The following is a 24,700-nucleotide window of genomic DNA, read 5'->3' as shown; positions in this document are numbered from 1 at the left end:
CGTTTCCTGTAGGTTTTGGCTTCGCACCACACCAACAGATCTCAGCTAACACAACACGTACCGTGGAATGATCATGGGCTCAAACTGCTCTGTGTGGGGCTCAGTACCACGCCGTTTGATATCTGCTGACACAGCACAGGCCAGCAATGAAGTCTGGGCATTTCCTGTGTTGTATTGTCTCAGTTGCACACCTCCTGAGATGATCTAATGTACCACAGGCCGGGAATGAAGCCGGGCCCAACTTGCTCTTTGTGACTCAGTACCCGGCTGGGTGAGAGCAGCTAATGCACCACAAGCCAGTTTTGTATCCTGGGCCTTTGCTTCTCTCTGAGGGCTCCATAATCACACTGGGTGAGATAATCGATCTCAGCACAGGGCGGGAATGAAGCCTCGGACTGCCCTGTACTATGGCGCTCAAGACCTCACCAGGTGAGTTCAGATAACTCAACACAGACTGGGGATGATTCCTGGGCCCATCCTGTTCTGTGTGGTGATCAGTCGCCTCCCTAGTGAGAGGAACTTACATAACGCAGGTCTGGGCTGGAGCGTGGTCATTTCATCCTTCATGGGGCTCAGTAACACTCGGGAGTTCTCGGCAGTAACGGTAGCGGATTTTGAAGCGTTGCTGCAGTGCATTTCTAGAGGTGGAGAAGGGAGTGAGTGTTAATTGTACTGGTTGGAGTTTCAAACAATGGGGTTGCTTTTTCCCTGATGGCACCGAGTTTCTTGAGTGTTGTTGGAGCTGCACTCAGCCACGCAAGGGGAGCGTTTTCCGCCACACCCCTGACTTCAGCCTTGTACATGGCGGAAGTGCTTTGGGGTGTCAGTATGTGCGCCTCTCGCCACAGAATACCCAGCCTCTGGCATGCTCTTCTAGCCACATTATATACTTGGCTTGAACAGGTAAGTCTCTTGTCAATGGCGACCAGCAGGCTGTTGATCGCGGTCTGATAAACAACCATTTACAATGACTAGCCGTTTTCTGTCCTTCAGCCAATTTCTTATCCAAGCTGATACGGGCCTTCCTATTCCAAGAGCCACAATTTTGTTAACCAGCCTTTTATGTGGTACTTTGGCCAACGCTTTCTTCAAAGCCATACAGACAAAGTCCAGTGAATTTCCTTCATCATCCTTCTCTGTTACTTAATTTAAAAAATCAATTAGTTCAGTCAAACACAATCTGCCTTTTACAAATCAGTACTGGTTATCCGTAATTAACTTACATCTCTCCAAAGTGATTGTTAATGTATTCCTTCATTATTGTTTCGAAAACCTTACCCGCCACTGATGTTATACTGACCGGTCTGTAATTACCAGGATTGGCTTACACCATTTCTTGAACAAGGATGTCACATTTGTCATTTCCAACATTCTGGCACCACTGCCGCATCTCGGGTAGATTGGAAGATTATGCCAATCCCTTCCGCAATCTCCAACCCTGCTACACCTAGAAACTTGGTATGAAAACGATGAGGACCAGGCCACTTATCCATTCTAAATTTATATAGCCTTTCTAGTACATCCTGCCTATCAATTTTCATACCATCCATTGCTTCTACAATCTCCATCTGTCGATATTTTGTCAGCATCCTCTTCCTTACTAAATACTGATACAAATACTCATTAAGTATTCCAGCATTGCCCTGCACCTCTAAGCACATGTCACCTTCTTTGCTCTTATAAACCCCACCCCATCGCTTACGAACCGGTTATTATTTCCCTGCTGGTAGAAGATATTGGGTTCACTTTTATGTTAACTGCCATTCTATTCTCATAGTATCTTCAGTTCCCCTAGTAACCTATGGCATTTGTACTGATTCTCACTTGAAGAATTCTCCTGACATGCATCATACACCCTCTTTTTTGTTGAATCATATTCTCTATCTCCCTCGTCATACAAGCAGCCGTATTTTTGGTTCACTTTTCGTTACCTCGTGTTGGAATGTCCCTAGCCTCTACCTGATACATCTACTCCTGAAATATCACCCATTGTCCTGTTGCAGATAAGCCTCACAATCATTGGTTCCATTTTACCTTGGCTAGATCCGCTCTCCTCCCATTGAAGTTTTCCCCCTTCCAATTTAAATGTCTGCTCTAGATTGCTCCTTATTCTTCTCCACTGTTAATTTAAACCTTATCATACGATGATCACTCTTTCCCACGTTTTCGCCCAAATTTCATCCAATCTGTCACATAGAAACATAGAAAACATAGAAAATAGGTGCAGGAGTAGACGATTCAGCCCTTTGAGCCTGCACCACAATTCAATAAGATCATGGCTGATCATTCCCTCAGTACCCCTTTCCTGCTTTCTCTCCATACCCCTTGATCCCCTTAAGTGCAAGGGCCATATCTAACTCCATCTTGAATATATCCAGTGAACTGGCATCAACAACTCTCTGCGGCAGGGCATTCCACAGGTTAACAACTCACTGAGTGAAGAAGTTCTCCTCATCTCAGTCATAAATGGCCTACGCCTAATCCTAAGACTGTGTCCTCTGGTTCTGGACTTCCCCAACATCGGGAGCATTCGACGCGCATCTAACCTATCCCGTCCCATCAGAATCTTCTATGTTTCTATGAAATCCCCTCTCATCCTTCTAAACGTCAATGTATAAAGGACCAGTTGATCTAGTCTCTGCTCATATACCAGTCCTGCCATCCCTGGAATCAGTCTGGTGAACATTCACTGTACTCCCTCAATAGCAAGAACATCCTTCCTCAGATTAGAAGACCAAAACTGAACACAATATTCCAGGTGAGGCCTCAGCAAAGCCCTGTACAACTGCAGTAAGACCTCCCTGCTCCTATACTCAAATCCCCTAGCTATTAAGGCCAACATACCATTTGCCTTCTTCACCGCCTGCTGTACCTGTATGCCAAATTTCGATGGCTGATGAACCATGACGCCTGCGCAACAAAAATATATTCCAGTGAAAAACAAGTGCAGTAAGAGAAGGGATAACCAGCCGTGGATAACCAAGGAAATAAAGGAGAGTATCAAATCAAAGACCAATGCGTATAAGGTGGCCAAAGTTAGTTGGAAACTAGAGGATTGGGAAAATTTTAAACAACAGCAAAGAATGACTAAAAAAGCAATAAAGAAAAGAAAGATAAATTTCGAAGGTAAACTTGCGCAAAACATAAAAACAGACCGTAAAAGCTTTTATATATATATGAAACAGAAAAGAGTGATTAAAGTAAATGTTGGTCTCTTAGAAGATGAGAAGGGGGATTTAATAATGGGAAATGTTGAAATGGCTGAGACCTTAAACAATTATTTTGCTTCGGTCTTCACAGTGGAAGACACAGAAACCAGGCCAAAAATTGCTGGTCACGGGAATATGGGAAGGGAGGACCATGAGACAATCACTATCACTAGGGGGATAGTGCTGGACAGGCTAATGGGACTCAAGGTAGACAAGTCCCCTGGTCCTGATGAAATGCATCCCAGGGTATGTAACGACTCTCTTTAAAAAAGAGGGGAAGACAAAAGGCAGGTAATTATAGGCCGGTTAGTTTAACATCTGTAGTGGGGAATATGCTTCAAACTATCATTAAGGAAGAAGTAGCGGGACATCTAGATAGGAATAGTGCGATCAAGCAGTCGCAACATGGATTCATGAAGGGGAAATCATGTTTAACTATTTTACTAGAATTCTTTGAGGATATAATGAGCATGGTGGATAGAGGTGTACCGATGGATGTGGTGTATTTAGATTTTCAAAAGGCATTAGATAAGGTGCCACAGAAAAGTTTACTGCAGAAGATAGAGGTATGCGGAGTTAGAGGAAATGTATTAGCATGGATAGAGAATTGACTGGTGAACAGAAAGCAGAGGGTCGGGATAAATGGGTCCGTTTTGGGTTGGAAGTCGGTGGTTAGTGGTGTGCCACAGGGATCAGTGCTGGGACCACAACTGTTTACAATATACATAGATGACCTGGAAGAGGGGACAGATTTAGTGCAACAAAATTTGCAGATGACACAAAGATTAGTGGGAAAGCGGGTTGTGTAGAGGACACAGAGAGACTGCAAGGAGATTTAGATATGTTAAGCGAAAGGGCGAAGGTTTGGCAGATGGAATACAATGTCGAAAGTGTGAGGTCATCCACCTTGGGGAAAAAAAACAGTAAAAGGGAATATTATTTGAATGGGGAGAAATTACAACATGCTGAGATGAAGAGGGATCTGGGGGTCCTTGTGCATGACTCCCAAAAAGTTAGTTTGCATTTGCAGCAGGTAATCAGGAAGGCGAATGGAATGTTGGCCTTCATTGCGAGAGGAATGAAGCACAAAAGCAGGGATCCTGCTGCAACTGTACAGGGTATTGGTAAGGCCGCACCTGGAGTACTGCGTGCAGTTTTGGTCACCTTACTTAAGGAAGGATATACTGGCTTTGGAGGGGGTACAGAGACAATTGACAAGGCTGATTCCTGAGATGAGGGAGTTACCTTATGATGATAGATTGAGTCGACTGGGTCTTTACTCGTTGGAGTTCAGAAGGATGAGGGGTGATCTTATAGAAACATTTAAAATAATGAAAGGGATAGACAAGATAGAGGCAGAGAGGTTGTTTCCACTGGTAGGGGAGACTAGAACTAGGGGGCACAGCCTCAAAATACGGGGGAGCCAATTTAAAACAGAGTTGAGAAGGAATTTCTTCTCCCAGAGGGTTGTGAATCTGTGGGATTCTCTGCCCAAGGAAGCAGTTGAGGCTAGCTCATTGAATGTATTCAAGTCACAGATAGATAGATTTTTAACCAATAAGGGAATTAAGGGTTACGGGGAGAGGGCGGGTAAGTGGAGCTGAGTCCATGGCCAGATCAGCCATGATCTTATTGAATGGCAGAGCAGGCTCGAGGGGCTAGGTGGCTTACTCCTGTTCCAAATTCTTATGTTCTTATGTTCTTATAGGTCTCATTGCACGTTCCCTTTTCCAAATCTGCCGCCATTCAGATAATATTCTGTCTTTGAGTTTTCGATCCCAAAGTGGATAACTTCACATTTATCCACATTATACTGCATCTGCCATGCATTTGCACACTCCCTGAACCTGGCTAAGTCACCTTGCAGCCTCCGAGCCTCCCCCTCAAAGCTCACACCGCCACCCAGTTTCGTGTCATCTGCAAACTTGGAGATATTACACTCAATTCCTTCATTCAAATCATTGATGTATATTATAAAGAGCTGGGGTCCAAACACTGAGCCCCATGGCACTCCACGAGTCACTGCCTGCCATTCTGAAAAACACCCGGTTATCCCGACTCTCTGCTTCGTGTCTGCCAACCAGCTCTCTATCCACGTCAGTATATTATCCCCAATACCATGTACTTTGATTTTGCACACCAATCTCTTGTGTGGGACTTTGTTAAAAGCCTTTTGAAAGTCCAAATACACCACATTCACTAGTTCTCCCTTGTCCACTTTACTAGTTACATCCTCAAAAAATTCCAGAAGATTTGTCAATCATGATTTCACCTTCATAAATCCGTGCTGACTTGGACCGATCCTGTCACTGTTTTCCAAATGCGCTGCTATTTCATCCTTAATAATTGATTCCAACATTTTCCGCACTACTGATGTCACGCTAACCGATCTATAATTACCCGCTTTCTCTCTCCCTTCCTTTTGAATAAGTGCTGTTACATTAGCAACCCTCCAGTGCATAGGAACTGATATAGAGTCGATAGACTGTTGGAAAATCATCACCAATAGATCCACTATTTCTAGGGCCACTTCCTTAAGTACTCCGTGATGCAGATTATCAGGCCCCGGGAATTTATCGGCCTTCAATCCCATCAATTTCCCAAACACAATTTCCCACCGAATAAGGATATCCTTAAGTTCCTCCTTTTCACGAGACACTCGGTTCCCGAGTACTTCCAGAAGGTTATTTGTGTCTTCCTTCGTGAAGGCAGAACCAAATTATTTGTTCAATTGTTCTGCCATTTTTTTGTTCCCCATTATAAATTTACCTGAATCCGACTGCAAGGGACCTACGTTTGTCTTCACTAATCTTTTTCTCTTCACATATCTATAGAAGCTTTCGCAGTCAGTTTTTCTGTTCCCTGCGAGCTTCTTCTCATATTCTATTTCCCCCCTCTTAATTAAGCCCTTTGTCCTCCTCTGCTGAATTCTAAATTTCTCTTGGTCCTCAGGTTTGTAACTTTTCCTGGCTAATTTATATGCCTCTTCTTTGGATTTAACATTATCCTTAATTTTCCTTGTCAGCCACGGTTGAGCCACCTTCACCATTTTATTTTTAGTCCAGACAGCAATTGCTGAAGTTCATCCATGTGATCTTTAAATGGTTGCCATTGCCTATCCACCGTCTTCCCGTTAAGTATCATTTGCCAGTCTATTCTAGCCAATTCACGCCTCAAACCATCGAAGTTACCTTTCCTTAAGTTCAGGACGCTAGTTTCTGAATTAACTGTGTCACTCTCCATCTTAATAAAGAAATCTGCCATGTTATGGTCACTCTTCCCCAGGGTGCCTCGCACAACAAGATTGCTAATTAGTCCTTTCTCATTACACATCACGCAGTCTAGGATGGCCAGCTCCCGAGTTGGTACCTCGACATATTGGTCCAGAAAACCATCCCTAATACACTCCAGGAAATTCTCCTCCACCGCCTTGCTACGAGTTTAGTTAGCCCAATCAATATGTAGATTAATATCACCCATGATAACTGCTCGACCTTTATTCCATGCATCCCTAATTTCTTGTTTGATGCTGTCCCCAACCTCACTACTACTGTTTGGTGCTTTGTTCACAAATCGCACTAGCGTTTTCTGCCCCTTGGTATTCCGTAGCACCACCCATACCGAATCCACATCATCCAAGTTAATGTCCTTTCTTACCATTGCATTAATATCCTCTTCAACCAGCAATGGCAGTCCACCTCCTTTTCCTTTCTGTCTATCCTTCCTAAATGTTGAATACCCCTGAATGTTGAGTTCCCAGCCTTGGTCACCCTGGAGCCATGTCGCCGTGATGCCAATTACATTATACCCGTTAACTGCGATCTGCGCAGTTAATTCATCCACCTTATTCTGAATACTCCTCGCATTGAGGCACAGAGTCTTCAGGCTTGTCTTTTTAACCCACTTTGCCGCTTTAGAATTGTGCTGTAATGTGGCCCTTTTTTCTTTTTGCCTTCGGTTTCCCTGCCCTCCACATTCACTTTTCTTCTTTCTATCTTTTGCTTCTGCCCCCATTCTACTTCCCCTGTCTCCCTGCATAGGTTCCCATCCCCCTGCCATATCAGTTTAACTCCTCCCAAAGAGTACTAGCAAACACTCCCCGTAAGACATTGGTTCTGGCCCTGCCCAGGTGCAGACCGGTTTGCATTTGTCCCATCTCCCCCAGAACCCGTTCCAATGTCCCAGGAATTTGAATCCCTCCATTATGCACCACTCCTCAAGCCACGTATTCATCTGAGCTATCCTGCTATTGCTGCTCTGACTAGCACGTGGCACTGGTAGCAATCCTGACATTACTACTTTTGAGGTCCTACTTTTTAATTTAGCTACTAGCTCCATAAATTCGTCTTGTAGAACCTCATCCCATTTTTTACCTATATCTCTGGTACCTATATGCATCACAACAACTGGCTGTTCACAATCCCTTTTCAGAATGCCCTGCACCCGCTTTGAGACATCCTTGACCCTTGCACCAGGGAGGCAACATACCATCCTGCAGTCTCGGTTGCAGCCGCAGAAATGACTATCTATTCCCCTTACAAATGAATGCTCTATCACTACAGCTCCCCCACTTTTTTCCTGCCCTCCTGTGCAGCAGAGCCACCCACGGTGCCATGAACTTGGCTGCTGCTGCCCTCCCCTGATGAGTCATCCCCATCAACAGTACCCAAACCGGTGCATCTGTTTTGCAGGGGGATGACCGCAGGGGACCCCTGCACTTCCTTCCTTGCACTGCTCTTCCTGTTGGTCAGCAATTCCGTATCTGGCTGTGTGCCCTTTATCTGCGGTCAGACCAACTCACTAAACGTGCTATTCACGTCATTCTCAGCATCGTGGATGCTCCAGAGTTCATCAACCCGCAGCTCCATTCCGCAATGCGGTCCATCAGGAGCTGCAGGCGGATGCATTTCCCGCACATGTCGTCGTCAGGGACACCGGAAGCGTCCCTGACCTCCCACATAGTACAGGAGGAGCATAACACGTGTCCGAGCTGTCCTGCCATTACTTAACACTTAGATAAACCGACATTGGCAAGAACAATGCTATCGGTTAATTACTGATAAAGAAAATAAAAAGAAAATCTACTTACCAATCTCCAGCCAATCACTTACCCCCTTGGCTGTGACGTCACCCTTCGATGTCTTTCGACTTCTTTTTTGCCTTGTCACCCTGCTGCAGCTCCACCAGCTGGCGTTTATAGGCCCCCACACGCTCGCCTCTCCGGCGCTGCTCTCCTTTTTGTGATGCTAATTAGATTTGGATAGAATCTCAGGCTTGAAAACCATCCTTTGTAACACAGGAACTTTGGTTTTTCCGGTACCCAGGATCCAGTCTAACTCAATCATGGATCTATTTCCCGTGAGATTACTAACCCTCATAGTTATACCACCATGCTACGTCGAATGTGCATTTATATATTCGTCCAGATACTCCATGTTCCAGAATCTGCTCTATATGGGACTGTCTGACTAGAGATGGTCGTCAACAAATCAGACAATGAAAGACTTAATTATTCCCACGGTCGCCAATTATGCTCGGTCGATGGGATAGTCAATCATACTTACGCTTCACCCAAATTTCAGGATTGAGGCGTCACATTAATGCACTTTATTTGTCAAATAATTTATACAACTCTTTAATTGCAGTGTCCTTGCGAGTGGTACTGAAAGTTCTTCACCTGCAAAGGATTCATCTGGTGTTGTAAATTTGTGTCTGAACTGCTCATGCTCTTCTAATTTGTCAAAGGAAAATCGTGCTTGACTAACTTGACGAATTTTCAAAAGGCACTTGATGAAGTATCGCATAGCAGATTTGCTGGCAATATTCAAGCCCATAGTATTAAATGGACAGTGGCTGCATAGATTCGAAATCCGCCGAGTGACAGAAAGCAGAGAGTCGTGGCGAACTTTTGTTCTTTGGACAGCGGATAAGTACCCGATGGTATCAGCCAGGTGGCGCTGTTGGGACCATTGCTCCTTTCGGATAATTATTAATGTCCTGGAATGGAGTACTCAGGACATAATATCAAAGTTTGCAAATGTCACAAATTTGCGAATGTAGAGGAACGTACCAGAAGTCAGCAGGACATAGTCAGGCCAGTGATTTCAACAGAAGCAAGGCAGTGGACATTTAAAGCAGAGAATTGCACAGTGAAACATATTGTAGGTACAAATGAGGAGAAGTAATATAAACTAAATGGTACAATTTAAAAGAGGCTGTAGGAATTCGGGTACCGGTTACTTCACAGATCCGAGAAGGTTTGGGTAGATTCAATCATGAACGGTGTCGGCAGAGTAGTTATAGGAAAATTGTTTCCACTGGCTGGAGCTTGGTAATCAACGGACACAGATTTAAATTTTTGACAAGAAATCTAGTGGGCAAATGAGGGGTTTTTGGTACACCTCGAATTATTATCGTGAATGACGAGACTGAAAGTGTGGATAATCCGGCTTCGGTATTAACAGTCACGAAGGAATTGGATAAATATTTGATCGGTAAAATTATCAAAACAATGGGGCAAGACCAGCTGAGTGTGACTAATTGTATATTTCTTTCAAACAGCTGGCAAATGCACGATGGCCCGAATTACCTGCTTGTGTGCTATGTAATCCTACTAACTATTTCAGCGCCTGTCCGAACTTTATCTCTTGAATATTCATGCTATCGAGATCGAAATCTCTGAAAGGTTCGGATGTGTTGTGTATTTTATGAGGTTAATTATGTCCTCGTAATGTGATACTATTCTGTCAACCCGTGCTAACTACGTCTGTGTAATATGTGATTGTGTTAAACCTCGACGTCCCCACATCAGCTAACGTTTCCTTTCTGCTGCAATGTCATCTATATTGAGTTAATTTTGTTTTCTACATGAGAAACCATGGATATTCACCATGCCCTTCTTCTGCTTCGCTCCTTTGCGTACATCATGTTGATTTCTGATGCTGCATCTTCTACATTCACTTTCACCATTTAATGATTTTAACAATTCGGAGAAACGGACGTTTCACCACATTCTTCAACTGCTCTCTGAACTTTTTCTGGGTCACGGCATAAATACAAGTGTTTGTGCAGCAACTCAGGAGCTGGAGCATAAATCTTATTTCTTTCATGTAAGAAGGTAGGTGTATAGTATCATAACCTAAATACAACAACCGGTTCCAAATAGAAAACAACATAAACACAGCCCATAACAGAATGAAATTCCCTGAAATAATGAGCAGTAAAATGATGGATTTCCTTCGTCTCTCCATCTCTATGTCACTGGGAATACCCTCGCTGCTGTGATTCCGGAGTCTCCTGCGGGCTCTGCTGGCCACTAAAATGTATCTGATGGTTAAAGCATTGAGTAGCAGAATCAGAACGAATGGGATGCAAGGGGTTAGAATAGAATGAAGAATCTCGAGTGTTGACCACAAATGTGAAACCATAACAAGGACACTCACGTAACAGAACCAGGGGCTATTGGAAAACGAGTACCAAGGTGAATACATAAAGTACCAGAAAATATTCGTTAAACAGCTTAACACAGTGATTGTTCCAAGAACCAGAGCCGCGGTGTTCTCAGTGCAATATTTCGTTTTCAGCTTCTGGCAACAAACTGCCACGAATCGATCAAAGGTGAAAGTGACTGTGAACCAGACAGAACAGTCTGTGGCTGCATAAAGCAAGACAGCGTGGATATTACACACGGGGATTCCCCGCACAAAATGCAAACGATGAGCAATTGGAATTTGCCTCAATATCAGGTCAGTGATAACGACCAGCAGATCCGCCGCTGCCATGGCCACCAAGTAGCGAGTGACACATTTGGAGAGACCGCACTTTCCCCGAGACAGGATCACAATCGTCGTTGAGTTAGCTGTGAGGAACGATAATCAACAGGAAATTAACAAAACAGGACGAAAGTGAATTCAGCAGGTTGATGGGATTGGGGTAACATTTCTACATGTATTACTGCTTCCAGTGATGGAATTTAGTAATGTTCCTGAGAAAGGGCTTTCTGCTGGAGAGAGGATGTACAATGCAAACTGTGCAACTCACTAATCAGCAATGATTGTTAAACTGAACCCGGGAATGGGATTTAATATTGCAAGAGTAATGTGCCATCTAATCAGAAGATCAATACTGAAGTTGCATTTGCCCTCATCTCCACGTTTGTTCAATCATTGCCTGCTGCTGCATCGATCATCGACCTTCTGGGATTCTGTTCCCAGTCTGCAGCCAATCAGGAGTTAGTTTGGGCAATTGGACTGTGCCTGAAATGTCTGGATGGGTCATTATGGGCCGTAATACAGCGGATGATTCGGAGAACCCCGGCTGAAATTACAGGAGTGCGTCCGGTGAAAGTGAGTCAGTGACTGGGGGAGAATGAATCAGTGACCAGGGAGGGTGATTCAGTCACTGGGGGAGAGTGAATCAGTAACCAGGGAGAGTGAGTCAGGAACCAGGGGACAGTAAGTCAGTGACTGGCGGAGATGAGTCATTGACCCTTGAGATAGACCCGAAGAGCCTGAGCAAAATATACAGGAACAAAGCGAGTTTGGATATTGTGTGTAAACTGGGCTGTAATTCCCTCTGAGCCGAATGCTTAAGGCATTCCTACACGGTATCACGGCACACAAAGATATGGTTTAAGGTTTGGAAGGTAAAAATATTTAACATATTAATCTGATGTGAAAGCATGTAATAAAACAGAGCAATGCTTCTACATGCACTTAAATCTGAAATTTTACATCCAGTGAAAATAACACATTATTAAATAACATTTTAGACGACTTTCAACTCACCGATACTCCAAATGGTTCCACATAATCTCGACTATAAATGTTCTAATACTATCACCAGTCCTGTTTTGAGGTTGGCTCGCACCTGACGTTTCCTTCTCTAGCCAAATGCTCTGTCTGTTTATATCTATCTGTGCTGGTGTAAAATGGGCAATGTGGAACCAGTCCAGCCTTATACACTCTGCATTAATGTGAAGGCAATGGGCGGTGGTGTATAACGGGCAGCTGATTTTAAGCGCTCGATTTGAAAGGTGGCGCAAAGTTCAAACTGTCTGCTGCTCTGTGAACATTTTTGTGAATGTGTTTAATATAACATAGATTAAATTAACCACCTTGTGGTGTGCTAAAATCTCTGCATCCAATTAGATGATTTGTTTACCCGGAATTCTATATCGGTGGTTGAGATTTAATTAAATATCCGTACCCAACTACATCAGCGCTAACCCAGAGTTCTGTATCTGTGGTTGAGATTTGATGGAACTCCAATTGACGTGGTGAATTTGCATCAATAAAGTGATCTCACCATTCATTGTACTCCCTGCCAATCAACAAGAATCAGTTGCATGGAAGCAGAGCAAGAGATGGGGCAGAGTCAGAAGAGATCTCATTGAGAGATTCTCCTGAACTGTGCTTGATGGACATGGGGTGGGGATTCCTTCTTCACAGATAAGATTGGAAATCAATCCATTGATCTATAACGGGAGACACATTCAATCACGAATGAATGTGTAATCTCATCCTAACCTCCCAGAACACTGACTTATACTGGGAAAGTGATTGTACAAAGGGGGTCATCAGACTGGATCTGGATCAAGATGGACATTATCGAACATTCACGGTGTGCTTCTGAGCCTTCTGCCACAACTGGTTTCCCCACTTGGTATAATTCACTGTTCCCAGTGCACGGTGATCGATTCTGGAAACCCATGAACACATCTGTCCGATTGAATAGAATGCGCTCTACAGACACAGACTCTAAGAGAATCATCCAGTGAGATTGCTTGTGCTGGAAATTAACAAACGCGTCAGTTCTCTATCAGACCCTATCACATGGAGTAAAGATCAAAAGGTTATGTTTGCTATTCACTGCACTCAGATCAGTCAACGGGTGAATGTGACACAGTCATATTCGGGAAACACGGAGCATTGTCAGCCCCACATCCAGAGAGAATATGTGGTGTCAATTAATTTCTGGATATGGTGACCTCAATGAGATAATGCAGCCACACAGTTAAACATGATCTGCAACATGAGAAGCTGGGCACAGTGACTTACCAGGGACTCCGACCACAGCCAGAATGGGGTAGTATATCTTTTGTATCTCAAAAACGAACCCTAGTATTGTGAAGTCACTGATTCTTAAATACATTCTTCTCTTCTCGGTAGAGCCGCTGATCCCTGTGAGTGCCGCAGTTGATGCTCTCTGTGAGACTGTGCTACAACACATTGCGATGTTTACCGTATTAATAGAAGAGATAACCTCTCCAGTGATACAATTATGGTCCATGGAGAGGTACATTTATTACAGACACCGAACAAACACATTTAATTAATCTATGGGGTCTGATATCAATTACAGTCAATGAACAAACACATTCAGTTAACCTCTTTCAAACCAACACCCCTCGCACCACTAAATACACTTATGGATGTAGAGTAGAATGACCCATTGTTGTAAAAGTACTATAGTAATGAGCAAGAACAAAAATGTTAAATCAACAGTCTGAGCACACTGATTGTCAACTTGATTTCTTCAACCTTGCCAACTCAGTCGGCTCACTTTTTGCGGTCACATAAAAGGCCATCTCCGACAGCTTCGTGAATCGATCACCATCCACAACCCCTATTGCATTCCAACACCACTTCTAGCTGCATCTACGCACGTGAAAAATCTCTCCACAATTCACTTATGACTTTTAGGCACTGCAGTCTGACTAATTGTCCATTTTCCAAGGTAGTTCTGCAGCTGTGGATCAGCTACACCACTCACTCCCTGGCGGTGTTGATGTCCTTGTCCCTAGTAAAACTCTTACCCTCTCCTACACTGGTCATTTCCTCAGGAATGGGTCCCATTGTAGCTCCCATAGGTCCAAGGCCACTATTTAATCGAATCTGGCCCACACCTGGTTTACTCATTTAATGTCGAAGCTGGCTCTTCAAATACAGGCCTGTCAGATCGTGCTTCTTTCACCTAAGCAGATCCAATATCCAATATTATCATTGAAAGCAAACATAGACCCCGGCTTCCTTTCAAAACTAACAACCATATTGTTAAACAACTCTGCCCTGTCCCTGCTACATACACCTCCAAGATCAACTCTGAGGAACTGATGGAATTATTTGTCACTATACTGAAGTTATCTATTCACCTGGTTTTGGCTCATCTCCTTCCCCATCCCCACTAAGGAAAACATCTCCTGCTCTCGCTCTGAATTATGATCCTTCGCTAGGTTTTCAAATATTTCCCCTCATGTCCTATCCGAGCTCATCGTGTCAATGAGGCAAACCTTCTGCTATAGTGAATCCATTCAATACAAACTCTGACATCCGAACTTCACTTCCTGGTGGACCTCTTAACTGCACATTTAAAAACAGAGCCAGCATCACATCAAAGTCTTTCTGGTGAAGAAGGCCCACCATCACTTCAGGAACTACCTGATGAAAGAAAATTTCCATCATCACCTCAAGTCTTTCCCGTTTAAATAGAAAGCCCATCATCACCTCAAGGTTCATCCGGTTAAAGAGGATGCCGTTGATCACCACTCTGACTGCCCGTTTCAATAAGATCCACCATCACCGCAGTTATTGACCAGTTAACGAGAAGGTCTTTAATCACCAATTGGACTGCCCATTTAAATAAGGTCCACCATCACGTCAGGATTTGACCAGTAAAAGAAAAGGCCGACGTTCAACAAAAGGACCGCTCATTGTTGTCGTTTTTGGGTCTGTCTGTCTGTTCAATTTTTCAACATTGACGCCATATTTGATGTAATTATATGGCTTTATTTAGCATAGGCAAGAATTAATACCTTAAAATATTTAATCAGCAGTTTACAAAGTACGACTGAGAAAAACATGATTGCTGTCCTTTCGGTAGAAGATGCGACCCATTCCTGAGACATCCTACACACATACGCATGGCCACCTGCTGTTAACTCCGTGGATCCTCTACGTTAAGAGAGAACGGAAAATCCTTGGATATACCCCAAAAACCGGAAATGTGGAGAAGTTCATCCAACCACAGAGACTGGTCTTTGGCCTCTGACATAAAACCTTTGTTGATGATGAACCCAGTGGAGTTTGAAGACAATGAGACTTTTAACTGTAACTAAAACCGAGGTACAAGATGATTACTTCAACTAATTGAAACAGAGGAAAAATTAAACTAAAGTAATACAATTTTGGACTCGTAAACTTAATATTAATCTGCAATCCAGCATAACATAATATTCAAGAATTATAACAGGGAATTATGACTGATTATATTTCAATAGCTATCAAGAGTACATAGTGGGCATATCCACAGTCAAAGAAGAGAGATAAGAGTTAACTTTGATAACTTCGAGAGAAGGCCGAAATCCAAACCATCGTCAACACCTTCACAGAAGCATAGCAGAGCATGTACCTTACACTAAACATCCGTAAGACAAAGGTCCTCTTCCAACCTGCAAACCGCTCCTAGATTATCAAAATCCACGATGAAGACTCGGACATCGGGGACCATTTGCCATACCTCTGGAGCCTACTGCCAACAAGAGTAGACTTCAATGACTGTCAAACAATGCCTTCAGTGCACCAGCGCAGCCATCGTTCGCCTGAGGAAGAGAGTGTTTGAAGACCAGGACGTCAAACCCGGCAGCACGCTCATGGTATACAGGGCATAGTAATACCCGCCATGCTTTATGTTTCTGAGAAATGCACTATGTATAGCAGGCATCTCACAGCACTGGAGAAGTTGCACCAAATCTGGCTCTGCTAGATCCTGCAAATCCATTTGCAGGATAAGCGCACCAACGTCAGTGTTCATGCTCGGACAAACATCCCCAGCATCGAAGCATTGACCACATTCGATCAGCTCCGATGGATGGGCCACATCAGCTGCATGCCCGAGACAAGACTTCCAAAACAAGCGCTCTACGCGTAGCTGCGACACGGCAAGCGAGCCCCAGATGGGCAGAGGAAATGCTTCATGGACACCATAAAAAACATTTCGAAAATGTGCAACTTCCCCACCGACACTTTGGAAGCCCTGGCTCAAGAACGCTCAAAGTGCAGGTGAAGCATCTGGGAAGGTGCGGAACACTCTGACCCTCTTCGATGGAAAGCAAGCTCAAGCACTGGAAGGAGTGCATGACAACCCAAGCACCCCACCCGCCTGTCCCTTCTTCCAGCGTCACTCCAACCACCTCTGCCCCACCTGTGACAAAGATTGGAGATCCCACATCGCAGTCATCAGTCACGTAAGAACTCATCTTTAATTTGGAAGCAAGTCATCCTCGACTCCGAGGGACTGACTAAGAAGAAGAGGTATTATTGAATAAAGCTTTTATAAAATCTGATATTATATCCGTGGAATATGATGTGAGTCCAGGTTGGTTGCCGGAAGTGGTGGTGAGGAATATGGTTTGGGAAGAAGATAAGGAAGTAGAGGAAAATGAAATGGGGACAATATATGAGAAGATTGTGAGGGCAATGCCACAAGATTCGAAGGGAGAAATAAATGTGAAAACCTCCAGAGGTCGTCAAATGTGTCCTGCATTTCCAAGATTTCTGCTGGAGAGAGCAGAGGAGTTGGTCCAATTCGACAACTGCAAAACTCATGGTTTCTTTGGGACACTTAGACAATGAAGTTTCAAGGCCCCCGCTGATCAGGAGTTTTGGAAGAGTATGTCCCCACAGCTGAACCACAACACGCTGTAGAAAGCGGTGTGGGTGAATTTTAAATGTCCAGATTGGATTGAAATGGATTTTAAATTGGTTCGTAGTGATTGCTGTATGTTGGATTGGGCGAGTGGAAGTGACAACTAGCCCTGTGTGTGGGACACGGGATGTGACTGTCCCATTTACTGGTGATATGTCCACAATTAAGTGATTCTGATACCATGTTCGACAGGTGTTTGAGGTTTCCTTGCTGGGTGGGGTATGAAGAATGGGAATGGGAATCCCATGTATTAAATTTTGAGATGGAGCTAGCAGCAGGGTCTGCCCGAGTCCAGCAATGCGGCAATAAATTTAACGTTCAGTTTGGCTAGATTAGTGTTTGTGCAAAGAAGAAATCTCCTTTTTTATAAGGGGAAGAGAATAAACATGAACCAGTATTTTAAATATATGCTAAAACATCATCAGAAGACTCTGTGGATGTTCAGTTCAGAAAGGAAGTTTAAGTAACAGATAATGATCAGTTTTTAATGCACAATAGATTGGTAAATGTCACAGGAGACACATTAAACTTGAGATTTTATGGTTGATAAGTGTGGGGGAATGACTGTGCGGCGAGGCGGAATGGATTTGGATGATACAATGTAATGGTGACAATATGTAAATTTATTTAACGTAGAATGAATCCAAATTGAACAATATAAGGCGATAGACTACTGATCCCTTGTTCACCACGCGTGGTTTTGATTCATACCCGCGTCGTTGCTGTGTTGAACGCTTTATGAGGCTTCCCAGACTGAGGGTAGTTCATTAACTTTTTATTGCCTGTGGGCAACTTATAAAATGTAAAGTTTGGTGGGAAATTCAAACGGTTCAGCACAAGGAAAAATAATTTCAATAAAAGTATCTGCAATATTTGGCTCGTTGACCTGAAAGGGTAAACCTGTGTTCCCCTCTCCACAGATGGTTATGGAAACATAGAAACACAGAAACATAGAAATTACGTGTAGGAGTAGGGGATTCGGCCCTTCGAGCCTACACCATCATTCAATAAGATCATGCCTGATCATTCACCTCATTACCCGTTCCAGCTTTCTCTCCATACCCCTTGATCCCATTGGCCTTAAGTGCCATATCTAACTCGCTCTTGAATATAGCTGATGAACTGGCCTCAGCAACTTTCTGAGGTAGAGAATTCCAAAGGTTAACCACTCTCTGAGTGAAGAAGTTTCTCCTCATCTCGGACCTAAATGGCTTACCCCTTATTCTTAGACTGTGACCCCGGACCTCCAGAGTGTTTCCAGAATGTTCTGAATAATTCCATTTTCAGCTTCTGCGGTATTTTGCTTTGTGTTTTATGAAATTTCGCCTTGTGTAAAGAAAAGCGCAGAAAATAAAGTGAAAATTGAACAGAAAGTGGCCTTGACAGTGTGAGTCTTGGCATTCAGGAGTTGAATTGTCTGCCCCTGGTCCGGATACCTGGGTTCGATTCCCAGCCAATCCACTGTTGCAAGTCTCATTAAATTATTTCAGTGAACGTATTCAAGGAGTTACATAAACCGCTGAGCAAAGAAAGACAATGTTAAGACACTGTATCAAACGTTCCATCGATTTGATTTCCAGAGAAAAAAAATCAGTGAAGGAAGGTAACTCAATCCCCTCACATCCGTGGCACAAATCCCAGGTAAACTGCTCGGAGCTTCCACAAGGAGAGAAAGGTGGGCCCCGCATGAGAAAGGAGAAGGAGTGGGTGGCAGCATTCGGTTAAAGGTGGGAAGCGCCCGCAGTTGCGTTATAATTTCATGTTGTGATGTGGGTTTGAAGGGCGGTTGAGACTCAGAGATTTCCAGAGGACAGGAGAAAATGACTGAGTGAGGGGCCGGCGAGGTGGAAGTGCAGGGAATGGCGCAGGAACCCGGGACCTCACACACTTATATCAGTAAAAGCCCAAAGCGAGAATCAGAACCTGAGACCCAGGAGCAGCGGGTAACTGTACCGCACAGAAAGCAGAGCTGATAAAGATCCAATCACAGTGTGTGAATATTTAAGGGTCAGTAGCTTGCCCAAGAACACAGCAGCCCCGTGCACTAATGGATAATAATTTCATTGATGGTATTCTCAGCTTCGATTCCCTGCCACGGTTGTTCTACACACTGGGAATAAAATATCCAACAATGAAATGAATGGTCGGTTTATTTATCGTGAAATTCAATGAATACCAAACCTCGCTAGTTGTCATTACCCGCAAGTGACGCTATCGTTCCAAATTATGCTCTTTATTAAAATACATACTTTTTTAAAATTTCAAAATATACATTATTCATATAAAAATTTGCACGATACATTGGAAAGCAGTTAAGTACATTTGGATGCGGCCAGCAATTCCATACTATACATTTGGATGCTGACGGCAGTTCTGTTCAATACATTTGCTTGCCTTACATTTCAAGGTACAATTCAGTACAATCCAGGATACATTGTAATACATTTATAAAATTACGTTACATACGGCACAGGAATAGGTGAGGGTACAGTTACATTTCTTTGCAAGATACATTACTGAACAGAACTTGCATTATACATGGCACGACAGAGGTGTTTTCATATCATGGCGCTCTCTGTATACAAAAAGTGTACAAGTACAGCCCGAGGGGATTTTTATACTGATTCCAGGCCCTGGGTTTACCCTGGCAGAAGGGCTTTAAACTGCAGCTCTTCCCCACTGTGCCTTTGCGCCGACTGCACCAATTTTCAGTGCGTCCCTCAGCATGTACTTCTGTACCTTGGATTGCACCCGTCTGCAACACGCAGACATGGACATCTCCTTGCTCTGGAAGACCAGCAAGTTTCGGCAAGACCAAAGTGCATCTTTCACCGAGCTGATGGCCCTCCAGCAACAGATGATGTCTGTCTCGGTGTGTGTCACAGGGAACAGCCCGTACAGCACAGAGTCCTGTGTTACGGAGCTGCTTGGGATGAACCACGTCAGCAACCACTGCATCTCTTTCCAGACCTGCCTTGCAAAGGTGCAATCCTGAAGGAGATGGGTGACATACTCGTTTGCCCCGCCGCTGATCGAGGTTTGCTGACCCTTCACCACTTCGACTTCATCCGTGATATCGACCCCCATCGACTGCAGCAGGTTTTGCATACTCGTCTGGAGTTGGGACAATTCCCTCTGACTCCCTCGCTCCTCTTGAACACTTTTCAGGATGAAGAACCTCTTGATGTTCGTCTTGTTTGTTTCCCACCAGTGCATCGGGAAATTGCAGAGGGGCTTTACGGTTCTCCAACCTTTGTAATCCCTCTTGAGTAACTCAACGTTTTCCGGAGTCAACAGTTTCTCATTCAGCTTCCATACCCGACTGCCAACTTTCTGGTTTTCCTGTGTGTGACAGTCGGCCAGTAGGAGGCAGTGGTCAGAGAAAAACACCGGCGTGACGTTGGTGGATCTGACCTTGAGCATGTGGAACACACAGGAAGTCTATTTTGGAATGGACGGACACGTCTGTCTCGACCAGGTGTATCTTCACGGTGCTCCATCTGCAGAGTTGCTGAAGACGTCGCACAGCTTGGCATCTTTTATCGCATCCATCAGGAGTCTGGACATTGCGTCCAGTTTGCTGTCGGCTCTGCTGGATTGTCCAGCTGCATCGATGCAGTTGAAGTCACGGCCCGGAATGACCGGCCTGGACGTTGCCAGGAGCATTGGGAGTTGCTGGAAAAGGGCCAGCCGCTCGTTCTTGAGAGCTGGGGCATAAACGTGAATTAACCTGAGAGGGAAGCATTTGTACATTACATCCGCTACGAGGAGGCGGCCGCCCACCGCCTCCATAACTTCGATGATGGTGAAGTGGTCTCCTCACAGCAGAATGCCCAGGCCGGAGGACCGGCAGTCATTGCCTCCTGACCATATGGATGGTCCCTGGGCCCACCATCGTGACCTCTGCCGATAACTGCTGAAGTGCGGCAGACCACACTCCTATTCCAATTTACAAACGTTAAACTATCCGACGCCGACCTGATAAACTTATCTGTGGGAGTTGCCGTGTTGAAAACTCCATCCACCTCCAACGCCTCTCCACCGTCGTCCAGCTGGATGTGACTGCAATCCCCTCGGTCGATTTTTATCGAACGTGTAGTTACCACAGAATCACCTGCAATAGATTTTCATCCCGCTCTGACACCATTAGCTCTGGTGTCCCCCAAGGAGAAATCTTTGGCCCCTCCTGTATCATCCAGCTGCTGCAACGTGGTGACATCATCCGGAAACACAGCGTCAGATTCCACATGTACACTGGTGACACCCAGATTTACATCACCACCAGCGCGCTCCACCTTCCACTGTCTCCAAATGATCAGAGGTCCGACATCCAGTGCTGGATGAGCGAACATTTTTTCCAATTTTATATTGTGAATATTGAAGCCATTGTTTTCAGTCCATGCAATAAGATCTGTTTCCCAGCCATCCAGTCCAATCCTCTCCCTGCAAACTTTTTGAGGCTGAAACAGACGGTTAGCAACTTTGGTGTCACATTTGACACCAAGATGAGCTTCCATCCACCTATCCACTCTATCACCAAGATCTCCTATTTCCACTTCCATCTGACTGCATCGCTGCCTCGGCTCAACTGCTGCTGAAACCCTATCTCTGCCTTTGTTCCCTCTAGATTTGACTATTCCCATGCGATGCTGGCCGGCTGCCCACGATCCATCCTCCTTAAATGTGAGGTCATCCAAAACTCTGCCACCCGTGTCCTAACTAGTACCAAGTCGCGATCACCCATCGCCCCTGTGCTTGCTGATCAACATTGATTCGTGTTTAAGCAATGTCTCTACTTTAAAATTCAAGTAAATGGTTCCAAGACCCCCACCGTGGCCTCGTTCCCTCCCTATCTCTATAATCTCCTCCAGACCCACAACCCCGCAAGATATCTGTGCTTCTCTAATTTTGGCCTCTTGAGTATCCCGGACTTTAATCGCTATGCCATTGGTTTATTATTTGTTGCTGAAATTCGCAGACAATATAAACAACATATATTCAACACACACCCGCTGATAATAGGACCTGGGAGCCCCTGCTTACCTGACAAGCAGTTTAACCAATTAATCCATTGAGCCAATTCAAAATCAAATCTCACAACCTCTCATAAATATCTAGCAGCTACCCGCCACTCTCTGTTGGATATTCAGACCGTCGGTTACACTTGTCTATTTGCCTGTGAATCCTAATGCTGCATTTATCGTCCAAACTTGGGCTATGTTGAAGTTAATTAATTTTCTTTTCCGATTCGTAGTGACGTGGATGCTGAAGGACCCACTTGCTCAATGAAGCAAGAAAATATCTATTATAAAAATGGACACTGATAACAATAGCGGACCAGTTCACCCTCCCTCAGTAAGTGGTCGTGGCCCAAACGATGTAGAGCCTGGGTTAGGTGTAAACCGTGTTGTTATCACATGATGGCAGGTTCGAGTTCTACCCCAGGACATTTTACACACAGGGTGAGAATGTCTCCTGCACGGGAGGGATCTCTTGCACACCCGACAGTTTCAGAAATTATTTTACCTGATGTAATGGAAATACAAAAACTGGTTTCTCCAAAAGAAGCTGACAGTTAATTTACAACATTAATGATCTGTGCAAACAGGCAGGATTTTCAGCGTAATGTTGCCAGGACGCCAAGTGTTGGAAGAAGCTGGTGTTGCAATACTGTGCAACGGCCAGAGGATGATGCAGCAGTATCAGGTGTTGCAGGACTGCATTGTGCCCGAAGGAGGGAGTAGCTGTATCAGGTGATGCAATAATGCGTAGCGGCCAGAGGACGGTACAGCAGTATCAGCTGTTGCAGTACTGTATTGCGCCCAGCGGAAGCAGCAGCAGCACCAGGTGGTGCAATACTGGAGAGCGGCCAAATGAGGGAGCATCTGTCGCAGATGGTGCAGTAGTGTTCAGAATCATCGAATCATAGACATTTACATCAAGAAGGAGGCTTTTTCAGCATATAGTTTCCACACCGGCCGACCAAGAGCTATCTAGCCTAATGCCACCTTCCAACTCTGGTCCCTAGCGATGTACATTATGGCACTTCAGGTGCACATCCAAATGTTTTTTGAAATGTGGTGATGCTTTCTGCCTCTACCATTCTTTCAGGCAGTGCGTTCCATACACTACCACCTTCTGGCGGAAGAAATGTCCCCACATATCTCCTCTAAATCTCCCCCCAGTTACGTTAAATCTGTGTCCCTTGCTGCATCACCGCTCTGTCAAGGGAAAGGGGTCATTCCTATCCTCTCTAACCAGGCCCTTCATAACTTTATATACCTCAATCCGGTATTCTCTCAGTGTACGTTATGACAAAGGAAACACACCTAGCATCTCCAATCTTTGCCCATGGCCAATATTCTCCAGCACACGCAATATTCTTGTCAATCTCCTCTGCACTCTTTCCAGTGCAATCACATCATTCCTGTAATCTGGTGACTAGTCCTGCACACAGTACTCCAGTTGCAGCCTAAACAGTGTTTTATATATTCGAGCACAATGTCCTTGCTCTTGTGTTCCATGCCTCGACTAACAAAGGCAAATATTTTATTGACTCTCTGAACGACCTTGTATTCCTGGCCTGTTAACTTCAGGGAGACAGAGGAGGGAGCAGCTGCACATGTTGTTGCAATACTGCACAGCGGCCAGTGGAGGGAGCACCATTACCCAACGCTCACCGATCCTGTCGAACATATGCAGGGTGGGGAGGGATATTAACCCGACCCGCGGGGTGTTCAAATTCATATCTTGGACAGCTTAGAATGTAGGCATCTGTAACATGGCATTACAGACATATACAAGACAGTAACTCTTGTGCAATATTTGTTGAAATTACATTGTGGGAGAAAGACCAAGGTGGAACTTGCTCAAAATTAATAGTGAACTCTTCAGACCTGACATCGGGAGAATAATCAGCACTTGGAGTGGATTCCAGGCAGAGTGATGATGGTGAAATCCCGGACATGATTTCGGAAATAACTGGCTTGTGCAATGGGGAGAGCTCAATTCGCTTGGGAAAAATGGGATTTCTCACAGATAAGGAACATGGGATCAGTACGGGAAGGTGTGAGAAAGGTGTCTGCCCTCCCCAATTGCATCATTATTTATATGAATGTCTGTCTGCAAACTGAATAAGATTGTGACGCCAATCACCCTGATCAATATTTATCTCTCAATCAACATAACAAAGGACAGATTACGTGCTCATTAGCATAATGCTGTATGTGGGAGCTTGCTGTGCACAAATTGGCTGCCGCGTTTCCTACAATACAACAGTGACTACACTTTTAAAATGCTGCATTGGCTGTAATGCACTTTGCGACGTCCAGTGGTCGTGAACTGCGCAAAAACGTGCAAGTGTTGCATCTGCTTCAGTAAGATGAAAGTGTAGTGCGGGTTAAAGATCTAATTCATATTCCAACCAAACTCGCTGGCACGAAGTGCAGGTTATTGAAGAGGCATTACTGGGGATTATTTGCACTGACCGTCTTCTCACAGCGCTTCAGATTCACGCAGTTTTACTTGGGAACTTCATCATCTTTCCATACCATTAACCCACCTGCAGGGTTATGGACCGAGAGCTGGTAATTGAGATTAGACTGGATGACCTTTTGTTGGACGGCGCAGATATAATGGTCAGTACTGCAGGGAATAGAATATGACCAGGGTGATCTCCTGGACCAATTTCGATAGCCCGGATGGGTTGGAGAGGCATTTTCCCAGATTTTTTCTCCCGAAATTGGCCTGGGTTTTTATCTGTTTTTTGCATCTCCCAGGAGCTCACA

At 44.5% G+C, this 24,700-nt stretch overlaps 1 protein-coding gene across 1 annotated transcript; it reads right to left on the bottom strand.

Moving 5' to 3' along the window:
• Positions 1 to 10,171: 10,171 nt before the first annotated feature.
• LOC139240531 (uncharacterized) lies at positions 10,172 to 20,336 on the bottom strand. The gene is made up of 4 exons (XM_070869075.1): positions 19,653 to 20,336; positions 14,500 to 14,647; positions 13,268 to 13,327; positions 10,172 to 11,067 (listed from the first exon to the last, which is right to left on the bottom strand). Exons 1-4 carry the CDS (start codon positions 20,334 to 20,336, stop codon positions 10,172 to 10,174), a joined length of 1,788 nt encoding a protein of 595 aa, XP_070725176.1.
• Positions 20,337 to 24,700: the final 4,364 nt, after the last annotated feature.

This window comes from Pristiophorus japonicus, chromosome 32 (genome assembly GCF_044704955.1).
Source record: "Pristiophorus japonicus isolate sPriJap1 chromosome 32, sPriJap1.hap1, whole genome shotgun sequence".
Taxonomy (NCBI): Eukaryota; Metazoa; Chordata; class Chondrichthyes; family Pristiophoridae; genus Pristiophorus; species Pristiophorus japonicus.
The sequence above is the reverse complement of the archived record's forward strand: the minus strand, read 5'-3'. Positions and strand labels throughout refer to the sequence as shown.

Excerpts from the sequence above, each read along its gene's own strand:
- LOC139240531 (XM_070869075.1), bottom strand. The coding sequence starts at position 20,336 with ATGCTCAAGGTCAGATCCACCAACGTCACGCCGGTGTTTTTCTCTGAC. Across the intron at positions 14,648-19,652 it reads GCAGACGGGTGCAATCCAAG|GTAGTTCCTGAAGTGATGGT; the intron begins GTACAGAAGTAC and ends TTCTTTCATCAG. Across the intron at positions 13,328-14,499 it reads TGGATTCACTATAGCAGAAG|GGTTCGTTTTTGAGATACAA; the intron begins GTTTGCCTCATT and ends TCACAATACTAG.